This window comes from Limulus polyphemus, unplaced genomic scaffold, assembly GCF_000517525.1.
Source record: "Limulus polyphemus unplaced genomic scaffold, Limulus_polyphemus-2.1.2 Scaffold5837, whole genome shotgun sequence".
NCBI classification, from domain to species: Eukaryota; Metazoa; Arthropoda; class Merostomata; order Xiphosura; family Limulidae; genus Limulus; species Limulus polyphemus.
In genome coordinates, this window is record NW_013671447.1 from 13,994 (window position 1) to 30,700 (window position 16,707).

The following is a 16,707-nucleotide window of genomic DNA, read 5'->3' on the forward strand; positions in this document are numbered from 1 at the left end:
GGATTTGAACTTACAATTCTCAGAGAGTGAGTCAATAACCCTAACTACCAGGCCATTCCAGGTCTTAATGTGACAATTCCACATGATAAGTAACCTCACAAAAAGCATGTGACTGCTAAGTAAATATCCCAAATGATATTATCCATACACTAGTACTTAATTCATAAATATATAAAAATTAGTAGTCAGATTTAGATTATTCTTTCTTTCTTTATTTTTACTGAAACTGTTTTGGCAGATGTAATGTTTGTGCAAGGAAAACTCACAAACGGTCGTTATATAAGAACAATTTGTGCTTCCATCTAGCGACCAGAAATTAAAGTTATTTATGAAACATGGAAATAATATGTGTTTATAAACTGAACTCACTCCTAAGTAAAAGTTTTCCTTTTTATTATTTCCCCACAAAATTATTACTGTTATACAAGCTGTGAAACACTCGATAATGGCAAGTAGATGTTCAAATAAAGCTATAACTCAACTTTAGCAGTTATTTTAGCAGAGTAATAGATTGAATGTTGCGGCCATTTTTCTCTCAGGCCATCCCTATATACTGAGCACTACCGTATTGCAATATATAAAAAGTGTTAATGGCAGTCAGTCATCGCCACCAATGTTTATATAATTGGAAATAAAAAAGAGTACTTATATCAGTCTTGTTTACATAAAGTTCACTGCTGGTAAGGTTAACATATTACATCATATTGAATAATCTTATATTTTTGTCTGTCACAGCCCCCCCCCCCCCCCAGTGGCACAGCGGTATGTCTGCTGACTTACAACAGTAAAATACTCGGTTTCGATATCTGTGGTGGGCAGAGCACAGATAGCCCTTTGTGCTTAATTACAAACAACAATTCTGTCACAGCAGAACACAGATGATGAAATTATTCATTTACTTTGTAAAATAAGTAAGGGAGCACCAGATGTAACTAGTGGGATTAATAACAGTATTGGTGGTATTTTGTTTAACTTTTTCTGTGTGATTCATATAGTGTTATTAGGGTCACTAACGAACAAAACCAAAGGCCCACAAGGAATTTGGGACATAAATAGTTCAGAAAAATATGACCCAAAAAATCTAATAAGGTCTATATGGATCACTCCCATCAGGAATTATAGAAATAACGAGCTTCTGTATCAAATAAGTAAATAAAAGAGTGGTCCTCTTAAAATATGTTTTTAAACAAAAATAATACAGGCCACACTGTAAATGTCAAAATTCATAACCGGAAAGTTTATTGACTGATAAGAAAAATAAACTCAGTTGAATACAACACGAATATTGCAATGAACATTCAAAAACAAATAAGATCTTTGATTGAGAAAATCATGTGGATAAAAAATAAAAGTTATAGAGTTTTTATTTAAAAAAAGCACACACCCATTTCAAGAAACTTCTAATATCAATTTATAAAGTGATGAAAAATCAAAACTATGTTTCATACCAATTAAACACCTTTTTGATCCCTTGTTTTCAGCTATTGTATTTTAAGATGACCAGAAATAGAAGAATACAGATTATTTTCAAAAAGAAAAAATAAATTTGATAATTTCTGAGTAGCTTTAAGTACAAAGATTTTGCACGCACACACACACACACACACACACAAACACAGATATATATATATATATATATATTCCAAACACTTCTGTTACAGAACTGTCAGATTCATTGAGAACAGTGAATTTTGGGTAAACATGAATTACATGGTTCTAGACATATATTCCAGCAATAAACATTTATTATTTCAATTTTTTTTAATAAAACGTTTATCATGTGCAGGCTGGATTTTTGACTGAAAACTGGAGTTTTAAAGCTTTTATTATTTTCGTCAATGTTAATCTTATTATGCTCTGTTATAAAAATCTATGCGCATGTTTAAATTAATGATATATGCTAGGTAATCAAAACATAAATAAAGAAACATCTTCCTTGTACACTAAATTGTACGCCGTGAAAGAGGTAATTAAATATACGAATGTGAATTTATTAAAGTTTAGGATACAAGTTAAGTTTACTCTGGTAAAATTTCACAATTCTGGTAAAATGTATGTACACCGATTTTCAAAAATATTTATCAAAAACTCTTTCATGCCTCTTACATTAAATTTATTAATGCTGTTTTAGAAAGTCAAAAAATACAGATAAAAATAGATGAACATTCAACACGAAAAAGTCTCATCGAAACAAAAATTGCACAAATATTACTCCTAAGTACATTGTAGGAATCAGTTCCATGCAAAGAAGCAAATTCTTGTTCTTTCCACAATAACATTATAAAACAGACTTTACAAAGATAAATTAATTCATCAAAAGCTTATTTTATCACATCTGCACATACACACACACACACACACAAAGAACATGCATATCAACATAAGAATTTACAAATCTTTTTTGCACCATATTTTCAAACACACTAATTTGAACCTGTCTTCAGACATCCACAAAATATTCACTCTGAAATTTAAAGGTGCCAAAACACTGATGAAGAGATACTCAAGTTATTCCTTGTTTAGGAAATGCATAATCTCTCTAGCAGGATATGTTTGTCTTCTTCCACCCAAAAGTTTTTGTTCCCTTTTTTAATCTGTATTTCTTTTAACATATTTTTTGTACCTACTAAAATGCATTCCCCACATCATCAGGCACATGTTCTTCCCTCCTTTCACTAACGTGTTGACGAGAAGACCAAAGCACATGTAACAGACAAAGGTATGAGACTCAACAACACAACACTGGAAAACCATCTGATCTATTCCATCTTTTTTTAGAGAGTTTTACAGAGCTTTTCTTTGGTTGGTACCCAGATAATAGAAGCCGACTGTTCTACAATCATTCTTTTAACTCTTGAATATATTTCCTCTAGACTGTCACCTTGAATAATCCCTTTAGAAAAAAAAAAAGAAGCAAAAACATAATAAAAACTCATTTTTATCAAACTATAAAAGAGGGTGGGAAGATAAATTAATACCAAGGATCAACAACACATATCTAGTGAAATGTACAGTTTTAATTTTGTAGAAGTAGTTAATATGCACTACTAAACAGAATATGACAATCTAATGACAACAATGAGTTTTTGGTTTTTTAATTTTTAAACTGATTACTTGAATACAACTTTATTGGTGGTTTCTCTTCTTTACGATGTTTGTGGGTTTCAGAAATGTTCTATAACTATGTAAACTGCCTTTCATCATAGTTGAAACCCAAAATATCTACCTAGATCTCCATATAAATTGATACCTATTTCAGTATACTCTTATACACATATATAGACACACACACATGCAAGATAAAATGAGAATATATATATATATTTTTAAAGTTAGTTTATATGCTTATCTACATTATTGAAAATCATTTTTAAAACAACCAACAATGCAAACATTATTCTATTGGAAACACCTCTACTCTCTGTAATTTCTGAATTAATGTTGAAAATGTGGATATCTGACCCCAGGTTACTGAAAAGCTTAGGACTAACTAACACATGCAATAATCCAGTTCAACAAGAAAACTTTCATATGTTTAACATCTGCTTTTTTGTAAATTGTAAAAATCAGTAAAGAGATTTGTGATTAGATACTAAGAGTCTATTATTTTTAATAATTTGTGACATTTGCTTAGTGATGCAAAACAAACAATATGTTAGAAAAGAAATATTAACTTTACTAAAAGCTATCTTACCAGTGAAAAACTGGGCAAATTCATGTTCTAGTCTTATTGCAGCATCATATACCTTACTGGCTTTGTCTTTGGACATCCTTTTATTCATCTCCCTAAATCGAACATGGAATAATGAACAGAATGCCTTTCCTTAATGTACCTCTAGAATATATTAGTCTGTGCAAACACACACCCTCACTAATAGAAAAACTTTTAATCACAAGTTGCTCTAAAATCAAAAGGAATTTTTAAACAGCATTTATCATAATTTAAAATCTTCCCCATGTGAGTCATTGGGAAATTTATGGACTTAAAAGATATAATTCAAGGTTTGATTCCTCGTGGTGGACAAGACGGAGATGGCTCATTATGTACCTTTGAAGTAAGAAGACAACATCAACAACTTTCCAAAATAAAATTATGTTTAATTCATTGGGCTGGCTTGAGACATTTTTAGTAAATGTTTTATATATTCAATCTAACATGTGATAGCAGTTACACTTCCCACTAGTCCCCTAACTCAGAATGACTGCTACTATATTTATGTTTTGATACAAAATGTATGTATTTCTCAAAAATATGACATATCTAGACTTTCCGAATTAAAAAGATGTACCAGAGTTACTTAGTAAAAAATTGGTTCTCAAGCATTGTTGTTGAGCTGCAGTATTTTTGTATTTTATATCTTAAGCATTATTCAACTGACAGTTAATTATCAATGAATAATTGTGCTTCTTGAAAGTGTAAAAGCTATGATAACAAGTACTTCCCAATCATATAGCATTATATTAGTATCAAGACAATTTTTCAGGAATTAGATGCATGTGGTTGGTTTGGAATTCAACAAAGTTAATGTGCATCATTCCAAAAAGTTCTCCATTGGCTCAGTGGTCAGTTGGAGGCTTATAAGGTTTAATCCATGGTGGACACAGTTCAGATATCCCATTGTGTATATTTTTGACTCCCCGATTTTCCAAACATACAGTAATCTAAGAATAACATTAGTGTGTGCTCATTTGTATAGATGTGATAACTCTTATTACTTCTCCATCATCTTTCTCAAGTGTTTAATCTTAGCTTTGTACATTCATCAATGTTTCTATGCCTTTGTGACTGAAAACAATATTATTACTCACAAATACTGGTAAGAATGAGACTTGAAGTAATAAATAGTTATAAAACTTAATAATAATTTATGTTATATCAATATTTTTACCTTTTCAGCAATCCAATCACTGCATTTTGACAATTAAGATCAAACTAACTCAAGAGGTTAGACACACATAACTGAAGATGAACACTTACAAGACAGCTTTTACAGATTTTGGTTTGATGAAAATTACAATCGGATGGAGGTTAGCCATTTGAAGTCTTCTGATAGCATTTCCACTGACATCAAGGACACAGTGTTTACCCTGCTGAGAAAAATAACGTATATGGATAAATGACAAACATGCAGATGACAAAACAAATAAGAAGTTATTGTAAAATAAACTCCTGTATCAGGGGGGCTTGGTGACACAAATAACTCAATACGCAGGTAAATTCAATACAAAAACATATTTTGTTTTTCAAGTTGCTAGGTTAAATGAATCAGCTTTACCATGACAAAATAACTTCCATGATTCATTCAAGAGTTTTATAGGAACTTCTGTAACACAGTATCCAAAATTAAGTATAAAATCCTCTTCAACCGTAAAACAATATCTTTAGATATCCCGGAAGTTGTAACTTGAGAACAGAAAATTCGGAAGTTGTATCTTGAGAACGGAAAACCAACCACACAACCTAATGATTGCTGCTGCAAGTTTTGCCAAATTATTAATGGCTGTAGTGATTACGCATAAATATAACCTGAAACTAGGTCAGTATCAGAAAATTTTCTGTTCCCAAGTTACAACTTCCGAATTTTCTGTTCCCAAGTTACAACTTCCGAATTTTCTGTTCTCAATTTACAACTTCCGAATTTTCTGTTCTCAAGTTACAACTTCCGAATTATCTGTAGTTAAGTGACATGATTATGCTGAGGAACTTTGCTGGTTTTTGGTGGAAGTGACTGATATTTATAACAAGATATAGTTTGTTAATGATGTTCTGTATGGGAAAGTAACTGATCCTGGTTACTTGGTTTTGAGATATTCCCAATTTCTGGAATATTGTTGTTATTGTATTTCTTACTGGTGTACAGAATAAGTTTAGATTGTGTCCGGTACAGCTAGGTGTTCTATCCTAGCTGAATGATTTCAACTTTAAACTTGGGTAGTATCTTGACATTCTCTAAGTTGCTGTATATTCAGGTTAAACTGATTTTCTTTTGAGCAATGGAATAGGTTTGCTGAATAACAGGAGATTCTACAAGGTATATATATATATTATGAAGTAGTTCTAAATTTCTCTGAGCTTATGAAAATGAAATAAATGTCATGGACACAGTGTAACACACAAATAAACAAGCTTTATTAATTAACATAAAATCAGTGTGTCTACTAGCTTAGGACAGTGGACAGTCACTTTTACTAAATAGTAAGCTGTTGTCTCTCCAAACTATATCATACAAGATCATATACCAGACTTTTTAAATCTAACGTTCTTTACTGAACAGGTAGTATCAGACTTACTCAGAGTGACAGGTGCAAACCACATGACTGGTCATTATTATTCAAACTTAAGGGAGGTCATAACCTCAAGGCACCACATGATCTACCGTTTTAGGACACTACTGTCTACATCCTTGCATAATGTACAACATTACACCCATACCTCCCATGAACAAACCAGATAATATCTAAAGAGAATAAGAAAGGAACTAAGGCAGCCAGAACAAAATCAATTAACAATTTTCTTGACTATATGTTATGTGAAAATTACACATAATCAGAACACTAATTAGTTTTGAATAGCAACACTATATTAAAATAAGGAGGTACAAAATGCATTTTATTCTTATGAACTTCAAGGTCTAATTTCTGAGAATGGGCCTCACTTCCTACTGTGTGTTTACATGTGTGGTGTACAAGCTATATTATTATTTGTTGTTTGTAAGAGTAATACGATTGCTTAGTCTATAGCCAACAGAGATACAGACTCTGATATTTATTTATAATTATTCAAATCATTTTAACAGAGGTTCAAAAATAATCGAATACTGATGGTAAAATAAAGAAAAAAAAACTGAGATCAACACAAAAAGGTATAGGAACAAAAACTGGATTACAAAGACCAAAATTACATTGATTTGTGTTGAAGAACACAGCAACCTATAAAATATGGTAATAAAAACATTACACATCAAATCTATTGAGACATAATCAATGATTAAACACTAAGCTGATCATTTAAGGAGAGGAAAAAAAATCAAAATAACAAGAATGCCTAAAAAGTACACTTAAAGATTTTTTTCCTATGGTTATTCTGTAGTATTAAAACATTATATTCAAATGTTACAAATTACTAAAACCACAGAAATGCTCATTTTTCCAATACCTAACTAAACACATCTACACTAACGATTTAAGAAAGTCATTTTTCTAACATAAGTAAAAAAAAAATCACTACATTATAAAGAATGTAAAAAATATATTCATTAAGGTCCTTCTCAGCATGAAACTTTTTTTTTTGGCCAACATAAATAAGACACGAACTCTCGTTACTCACACTCTCAGCCACATCTCGTACTGCTCTGGAACTAGTCCCATATAAGTGGTCATTGTACTGACCAGCCTCTGTAAATAAGTGGTTTTCAATATCCTGTTCCATCTGTTCTCTTGATGTGACAAAATAATAATCACAACCATCAACTTCATAGGCACGCTTTGGACGCGTTGTGTCTGAAGAATGTTAAACGTGATTTCTTAAGACAGACATTTATTATTTGATGCACACTTTAACTTAACTTCTCCTACATCAGAAATTTTAGATAAATGTAATGTATATATATTAGGTAAATAACAAGCAAAAGAAAAAAATGTTTTTCAATTATTTATGAGGAGAAACTCTAGCTAAATATAGTGGTCGGAACTAGAAGAAAAAAAGTAAGATAACAGTGATATTTTGATTAGTATGTAAGTGTATTCAAATTATCTTTAATCAGACAAATATTTTGAATAAAAAATGTAAATCTCTTTCTGTTATTAAATGGATTTTGCTCCGAGGAGAGTTTTACTTGAAAGTAGTTGTCCCGAGACTCAAGCATGTTAGTTGTCTTATCAGTGATAGTGTTGACATCAATACTGTCTCTGTAAGCTTGCTACTTATCTTCATTGTGAAAGTGGTACACCAGTACTGCCTGTTCGTGCATACTAGCTATCTTCATAATGAACTGGTTATGTCAACACCCTGAGTAAGCATGCTAGCTATCTTAATAGTGAAACTGATTACATCAATACTGACTGTACAAGCATGCCAGCTGTCTTCATAATGAAACTAGTTATGTCAATACCCTGTGTAAGCATGCTAGCTATCTTCATAATGAACTGGTTATGTAAATACTGACTGTTCAGCATGCTAGATACCTTCATTGTGAAACTGGTTATATTAATATTGACCAATCAATGTGATTATTTCAATACTGGACATGCAAGGTAGATTCTAGAACACAGTATTTCACCTACCTGTCACTGTTAAATGTTGTTTTGGAAAAACTGTGATGAAATTTTGAGATTCTACAATTTTCAACCACAATATATTTTCTGGATGTGGTGTATATGGAAAAATACATTTAACCATTTGACACAAAAACTGCTGTTTTGAAACAGCATTTTATGATGACATTTAAATAATGCTGTGTAACATTGTACAACTTATATGGTTGGAAGACTACTTATACGTTTGTTTGTATATATAAGTAGTCTTCCATATATGTTTTTAATACAGAGACTCATTTGGAGATCAATCTAGTAGAAGTTGAAGAAGTTTGTTTGTTTGTTATGGATTTCGTGCAAAGCTACACGAGGGCTATCTGCACTAGCTGTCCCTAATTTTGCAGTGTAAGACTAGAGGGAAGGCAGCTAGTCATCACCACCCACCGCCAACTCTTGGGGTACTCTTGTACCAACGAATAGTGGGATTGACCGTCACATTGTAATGCACCCACGGCTGAAAGGACGATCATGTTTGGTGTGATGGGGATTCGAACCCGCGACCTGGCCATGCCGGGCATTGAAGAAGTAAGAAACTTTTTTGAGAAAGCAATCATAGCTTCACCTTCAGTTCTATTCTTTTGTAGCCGAGACATTAGATAACTCTAAGACAAAATAACAGCTCGTCACTTGCTTAAAGGTTATCTTACCATATTACTTTTACCATGTAGTGTAACACATAAATCTTAATGTGATAAGTGTAAGAGTTTTATGGCTCTAGCTTCTCTTATTTCTCAGCAGATGTAGCCGAATGAAAAAGTATCAACCAGCTGTATTTTTTTCAATACTACAGAGTCGTATAAGGATATGCCATCCAATATAAAAAAATCCAACATCTGTGATGATTTCAAAAGAAAATTATCACTATGAAGGTGACCTAAAAACTTGTCATTTTTTTCTTCTAAAGTGACAAAAGAATATAAAGTTCATGAACTTGCATGACTGTGAGTTGTACTTTGAATATTTGTGATGAAAAGGTAATTACACAGCACAATTATCATAGCAGTGTTTTTGTAACAGAATTGATCAAGTAACTAACTGATTAAAGATATGTTAAAACTTCTATTTTTTTCCCTCCTCCTTTGTTAAATATTTTGAATGAGACTCTGAAGATTTTTAAGCATATATTTTGTCTAGTTAGGGAGATTTATGATTTTTGAATGCTATATGTTGTCCTTTACAGCTTGATTAGTGCCTATTAGGAGAAAACTTGTGCTTCTCATACAAAACCTTTTTGGGTTATGGTATTTTGTATTTGAATGAATAAAGTTCATGAAATGTAAAATAAATAAGGATCACTTCTGCCATTCTTATAGTTAAGTGACTTGCCTAGACTTTTCACATATGAGGTTAGGTATGTAGAATTCTGAACAAATCTGATGGCCGTGTGGGGCATCTGAATGACTGTGAAATTAAACCTAAGTGGGTTAAGCCTATTCCATAAAAAGTGATACCAATTAAGCACTTTTCGTACAAAAGACACTTTGAGCTGAAGGGTCAAATTGAAAATGACAAACAGATCAACTTATCTAGTAAGAGGCACCAGATCTAGCAATGCTTTCAAAACCTGGGTATCGAGGAGGGGCATGTATTAAAACAACAGGGTGATGATACTGGTACTCTAAGTGTGTATAAACGAATGAATAAATTCACACACAGAATTTTAAAACATAAAAACAGACTGTCTGAGATGGGGATCTGAGAGATGACAGTTCCATTCCCCAAATACCTTTCCCCTTTGCAATGCATAATACTATCTACACCCACCCCTTCCTAACATATATGATGTTGTCTGTACTTCTGTAACTTTTAATTTTATTTTTGCATAGTTTAATGAAGTTAACCCCCCCCCCCACCATTACTCTTATATATATGTGTGTGTGTGTGTGTGTGTAGATACTATCTAATTTTAGTTAAAATTTGAATTAATTTTTGTCTCTACAAGGTTTCGCTCGAGTTTAATGATCAGTTGCTACTAATATATATCAATTATGCTTTTTGGCTTCTGATTGGTTAATCTTGCTCTCATTCTTCCAGTTGTGATTTTCTTAACACTTAGTAACTAAATACTTCTCTATAGTAAATATTTTAAGGTTTGTTAGTAGAAAGCTTGAAATGTTTACCACACAAAACTCGAGTTGAATACTTTGTACCTATAATCTTCATATATTTGATTATTCCAAAACTTTTAATAACTCTTCATACACAAAGGGCAGCTATAAGACAGCCTCTTATTGGGACTGATCTATATACACTGTGCTTTGATGTATAATATTCACATTTTTACTTAATTATCAGAATATTATCAAACTATGTAACTGTTATATTGTTAGGCATTATATATATATATATATAAATAATAGCACTGTCTGTTGTCTGATCATGTAACTACTTCACAGGGTGTGGATGGTCTTTACCAAAATTGGTATGGAGGTTCATTAGATCCATGCGAGGGTACATACAAATTTTCAGTTTTGCTCTTTTAATGGGCATTTTTGCATATTTTACCATTACTTCATTCCCTGTAAATGGATCTTCACCAAATTGGGTATGGAGGTTTGTTCGATCCATGGGGAGATAAGTTTTTAGTTTTGCATATTTTACCCCTACTTTTCCCCTTGTTGATGGATCTTCACCAAATTTGGTATAGAGGTTTGTTCGATCCATGGGGAGACAAGTTTTCAGTTTTGCATATTTTACCCCTACTTTTCCCCCTTTTGATGGATCTTCACCAAATTTGGTATGGAGGTTTGTTCGATCTATGGGGAGACAAGTTTTCAGTTTTGCATATTTTACCCTTACTTTTCCCCTGTTGATGGATCTTCACCAAATTTGGTATGGAGGTTTGTTCGATCTATGGGGAGACAAGTTTTCAGTTTTGCATATTTTACCCCTACTTTTCCCTCTGTTGATGGATCTTCACCAAATTTGGTATGGAGGTTTGTTCGATCCATGGGGAGACAAGTTTTCAGTTTTGCATATTTTACCCCTACTTTTCCCTCTGTTGATGGATCTTCACCAAATTTGGTATGGAGGTTTGTTCGATCCATGGGGAGACAAGTTTTCAGTTTTGCATTTTTTACCCCTACTTTTCCCCCTGTTGATGGATCTTCACTAAATTTGGCATGAAGGTTGATTAGGTCCATAAGGAGATACATATAAACTTGCAGTTTCACTTTTTGTGTTTTGCAGTTTTACATTTTTTACAATTACATATAAGGGAAGCAACTTTTCATCTCCTAAGACAACTTTTCATTTATCATGAATTTACAAAACTTACGTCCGACGGACGGACACTCCAAAAGTTGTGTGTGTGTGTGTGTATTTCTAGAACACAAAACACTTTCAGTAAGTGTCATTTAAACCTCAAGTGAAACATTATAGGAAACAAAAGTTTTAAATTAAATAAATAACTACTCAACTTACGGGGTACACAATTACCAAATCTGTCTGGATGTTCACACACTAAATTTTCATTAATTCGATCCTTCAGGAAACCCAGAATAATGACTGGCCTGGTGTAAGAAACTGAAAATAGCGAAAATAAGACTGATGAAGTTATACAGAACAAGAAACAATAAGAATATTTTGCTGTAAGATTATTTATAGAATAATCATCCTAAATGTTTTTCAATAAACAGAATAAAATTACAAAAACACTACTAAACTTTACTAAAATATATTAGAACTGTAACTCCCCACCCCCTTTCTCCTTGGTCTCAGAAAATTGTCTAGCTGCTCAGGTGGGTTATGACTTTTGAAAAGTTGGGAACCTCTATCATAACATATTCACTCAAACTTGGCACTGTTGTAACACACATTCAAATAATAACCTAGTGTAAGAAAGAAAAAAAGTGATGTGGCAGTATCGTAAATTATCAGATAGTCTCATTCCTGATTATCAGATACTCAAGCCAAATGTTTCATTCCTGATTATCAGATACTCAACTCAAATGTTTCATTCCTGATTATCAGATACTCAAGCCAAATGTTTCATTCCTGATTATCAGATACTCAAATCAAATGTTTCATTCCTGATTATCAGATACTCAACTCAAATGTTTCATTCTTGATTATCAGATACTCAACTCAAATGTTTCATTCCTGATTATCAGATACTCAAGCCAAATGTTTCATTCCTGATTATCAGATACTCAACTCAAATGTTTCATTCCTGATTATCAGATACTCAACTCAAATGTCTCATTCCTGTAACACAATGTATGAAGGACCCTGTTTTATGTATTGTGAATGGAGTTCATACTATAAAAATTGTCACAGTTAACTTATAACTTAATGAAGATTATATCTTTATTTCTGTAAGGTAATTCTTCAGAGCACTAAGCTTTTCTAGCATAGCTAAGATAGTTTATTGAAAAAAAAGACTGATAACAAATATACAGAGGACAAAAACATTATAGAGAATAATACAGATAAACATATTGAATAAAGTCAGAAACTACGGAGGATATGCTAGAACAGAAACCAAAACCAAGTATAGGTATAACCATGTACCCTGGTGTACCTATTCAGAATTGTTGCCCATCTGTGGAAAAATGTATTTTATAAGAACTTCACTTTATTATGAAACAAATTCCAAATGTGAAAAAATTATCTCAAATGAACTGATACAAAACATAACATATGAAGGTTTGCATCTTTATTGCAATTTTTTGCTGAAAATCTCACCTTGACACTAAGAGGACGATATTTTTCTGTGCTTCTTATGCTTAAAAGTGTGGAAAAATAGAGTAATCAGACTTGCACAAACACTATAAACAGATCCTTGAAAATCATCAAACTTCTAGAAAGCTCCTTTGATCATTTTGAATCCGTTTTTAAGCTTTGAATTAATGTTGCCATGCATTGGTAAGTATAACAAGGATTATTTCAAAAACATTCCAATGACAATTTTTTTTTCATCTACAGACTGCGTACACATCTAGCTACAAGTCCAACAAGTTTTAGTCTTTTTTTTCAATACAAAACAAGTGTATAGCTTTCCAGTTATTTTAACAAGAAAATGCTATCTTACAATGTGCAGAAAATGAAACGTTAGAGTAAACATATTATGAGGTTTGCATAAAATGGTCCTGGCAAATATTCAGGTAGTAAAAAAAATCCTTTAGACAGCTTTCACCTCTTCCTGAAAGTGCTCCTTTTAGTATCTGCTCTTATGGATTTACTTCATGTTTTATTTCAGATTACAATGAAAAATGTGGTAGATGTGGAGATAGTGTTAAAATTTAAGCTAGGTTGGTTGTAGTTAAACACAAAGCTACACTAGCGGCTATTTGTGGTCTACCAACCACGGATATCGAAACCTGGTTTTTAGTGTTATAAGCCTTCAGACTTACTAACGAGGGGCTTTAAGCTGGGATAGTAATTAAAGAAAAATTGTTGGCATTTACTAAAGACACCGAAGATCCAGAGGATTCTCAGCGATTCTGATAAAAACAACAACAATGCTCCAACATTTTTCAGCTCTAGTGAAATGTTTCTAGGCTAAAGAAAATTATTATGGCAACTTAATAGAAAGAATCTCTCTGTAAACACACACAAAAAAAAAACAACTTAAAGTAAAAAAAAATAGTCACTCACTCACTGAACCAATATTAAAACTATCCCCTAAACTATAAAAAAAAATAATTGACAAAAAAACTTACTTTCTTGTTGTGTGACTGCTTCATAAGATAGTACAGGATCTTCAAGCAATCCTAAAATAAAATTTCATGTATCTTGATTGATGAAATAAATATCAGGTGAACTGAAACATATGCAAACTTAACTACTCTTCAAATTCTCAGTCTGTTAATCAAAATTAAGTCTTTAACCCTATATGAACAGGAGGGAGTCAGAGTGTGCATGCCATGACCTTTTTACAGAGTGCCATTCATCATGATATTATGTATCTGATGTCAAAGTTATCAACTATTTATTTTACCCTATACTGCTGATTTAACAACAATTTTGAGGTAGAGGAATGTAAATACCAGATACAATATACAGGATTTCTGTAAAATATTGTAGATGTACATTTCAGAAGTTCTAGAGGTTATGTAAATGTAAGATACAAACTGTACGATGGTAAACACTATTTCTAGTCTTCACATGAATATCACCTTGCACTCCGACTTGTCAGATTGACATCATCAATTCACATTATATATCTTGAGTACAAATACTTTTGCAACACATGAGATTTTTTGTGTACAACAACCTTGTACATTTTACTGAAAGCTACCTATATTTCATAAATACAAAATTATGGTCAATATTCCTTCTCCAAATGGGGTCGGTCCACAAAAACAGTTTAACTTAGTAACAATTAAGTGACAAATCCAAGAATAAACTGGGCTTCATTCTTTCTCTCTCTGAGATTCATAACTTCAGTATTAAGAGCTGAAAAATAGCTGTATAACTAACACAACTTAAGACAGTGGAATAGATTATGAGAGATTACGGCATACCTTCTCCGTCATTGATAACATTATCCTTACTTCTCATAAATGGAAACTTTCTTGATAAAGAAAAGTTTTTCTTTTTCTTCTCCATTTTCAGCTGTTAGATAAGCAAAAAAAAACTACTAAAGACAAAAAACAACCATTACATAAGCTACTATTTCTGTGTTTACCTAAAAATGGTAAATGAAACGAAACAGGCTTTGTAATAAATAATGCTGTGAAAGAATTAATTCATGCAACTTCTTGTTTTGTATAAGCTACATATGTTTTATAACAACAACAACGTCAAACTTTGTCGACATTATCGTTCTAAATTGAACTTTTAAAACAAAAACTTAGCTCCTAGTTATAGTTTAATAATGTTTTTTGTCAGGAAAGAATTTACAAGTAGTAGAAAAACATAATAATTAATGTTTCCTATACAAAAATACCTCCAAAATTATACTGTTTTACTATTTGTATTCTACATTTTAAAAGAGTATAATATTGTTTTATTTTAATATACAACAAAAGGCTACAAAATGGATTCACCTTGTCTCAGTAATGTTACTTAATTCTCAATAACCTAATTCATTTAAAATGTTATTAGTAATTCATTAACCCTAAAATTACTGACAGCGTTCTCACAAGCCCCAGTGGCTTTTCATACACATTTTTCTAAATTGTTTTAAGCACAAAATTACTTGTGTTGGTTACAGGGCCCCTAATAACATACAAATTAAACAAAATAATGTAAACAAAAAATTAATCAATACTGCAATTACTTCCACTCACTGCTTCATGGGATTTCCTTTGTATTTTACATAGCAAATGAGTGAGTTCAACCAATTTTTTGTCACCTCTATACAAGTGTTGTAACAGGTAAAAGCCTAAAAATACTCAACATTATGCAGTACTTTGACCCCACATAAACAAATTGGAATTTTAAGGATTAAAAAAGCCTCACCTTCCCATTGTACTGGTGTTTTCCTTGAAACTTGACAGTCTTTAACCTTGCTCTTTCGCTCCGTTCAACTCTAAAAAAACAAATATGTATAAAAACAAAATAAATACATTGTTATCTAAAAGATCTAAATAGCTTATATGTTTGAAAATGTCTAAAAATAACTTAAAACTTACAAACTGTATATTTATTTTACACGTTTAATAACTCAAGTCTTAGTTAAAGTTTTTACTGTTTCATTAGTCTTTTGTTCTTTTGAAAATAAAACTGCTAATAAAAATATTTAACTATCATTCATCCCTAATAAGCATATAAAGTCAAAATCTAAAAACACCTTGATTTTGTGTTCAGATTTAGCTGATTCAATGTTACAAAATATTGTTGCCTGCTGCATAGCATATCTATTTTTGTGTTAGTTCTCATCAAAAACGTTTAAAAAAAATCTATTATCAACACTATTTTACAATGAGAGTATGCAGTCAAATTCAAATACTATTCATAAAAGTTAAACATTGGGACCCACTTTTCATAAAATCAAACAAGGGGGCCCACTATTCATACCAGGTCAACACTGGAGCCTACTATTCATGGCAGCTAAACAATGGGGTCCAATATTCATAACAGTTAAAAAATTGGGTCTATTATTCATAACAGTAAACACTGGGGCCTATTAGTCATAACAAGTAAACATTGAAGCCTACTATTCATAACAGTAAACACTGGGCCTATTAGTCATAACAACTAAACATTAAAGCCTACTATTCATAACAGTAAACACTGAGGCCTATTAGTCATAACAACTAAACATTGAAGCCTACTATTCATAACAGTAAACACTGGGGCCTATTAGTCATAACAACTAAACATTGAAGCCTACTATTCATAACGGTAAACACTGGGGCCTATTAGTCATAACAACTAAACATTGAAGCCTACTATTCATAACAGTAAACACTGGGGCCTATTAGTCATAACAACTAACATTGAAGC

General features: G+C 31.9%; 1 protein-coding gene across 1 annotated transcript in view; it reads right to left on the reverse strand.

The window, feature by feature from the left end:
* Window positions 1-1,216: 1,216 nt before the first annotated feature.
* LOC106473042 (disks large homolog 2-like) overlaps window positions 1,217-16,707 on the reverse strand; it is a 33,257-nt gene continuing 17,766 nt past the window's right edge. Inside the window, exons 6-13 of the mRNA XM_022401550.1 lie at window positions 15,721-15,790; window positions 14,781-14,871; window positions 13,977-14,027; window positions 11,737-11,838; window positions 7,328-7,500; window positions 4,979-5,088; window positions 3,695-3,786; window positions 1,217-2,893 (exon numbers count right to left, since the gene is read on the reverse strand). Coding sequence (XP_022257258.1) covers window positions 2,775-2,893; window positions 3,695-3,786; window positions 4,979-5,088; window positions 7,328-7,500; window positions 11,737-11,838; window positions 13,977-14,027; window positions 14,781-14,871; window positions 15,721-15,790 — 808 coding nt within the window. The 3' untranslated portion in view covers window positions 1,217-2,774. The remainder of the gene's footprint in view (window positions 2,894-3,694; window positions 3,787-4,978; window positions 5,089-7,327; window positions 7,501-11,736; window positions 11,839-13,976; window positions 14,028-14,780; window positions 14,872-15,720; window positions 15,791-16,707) is intronic.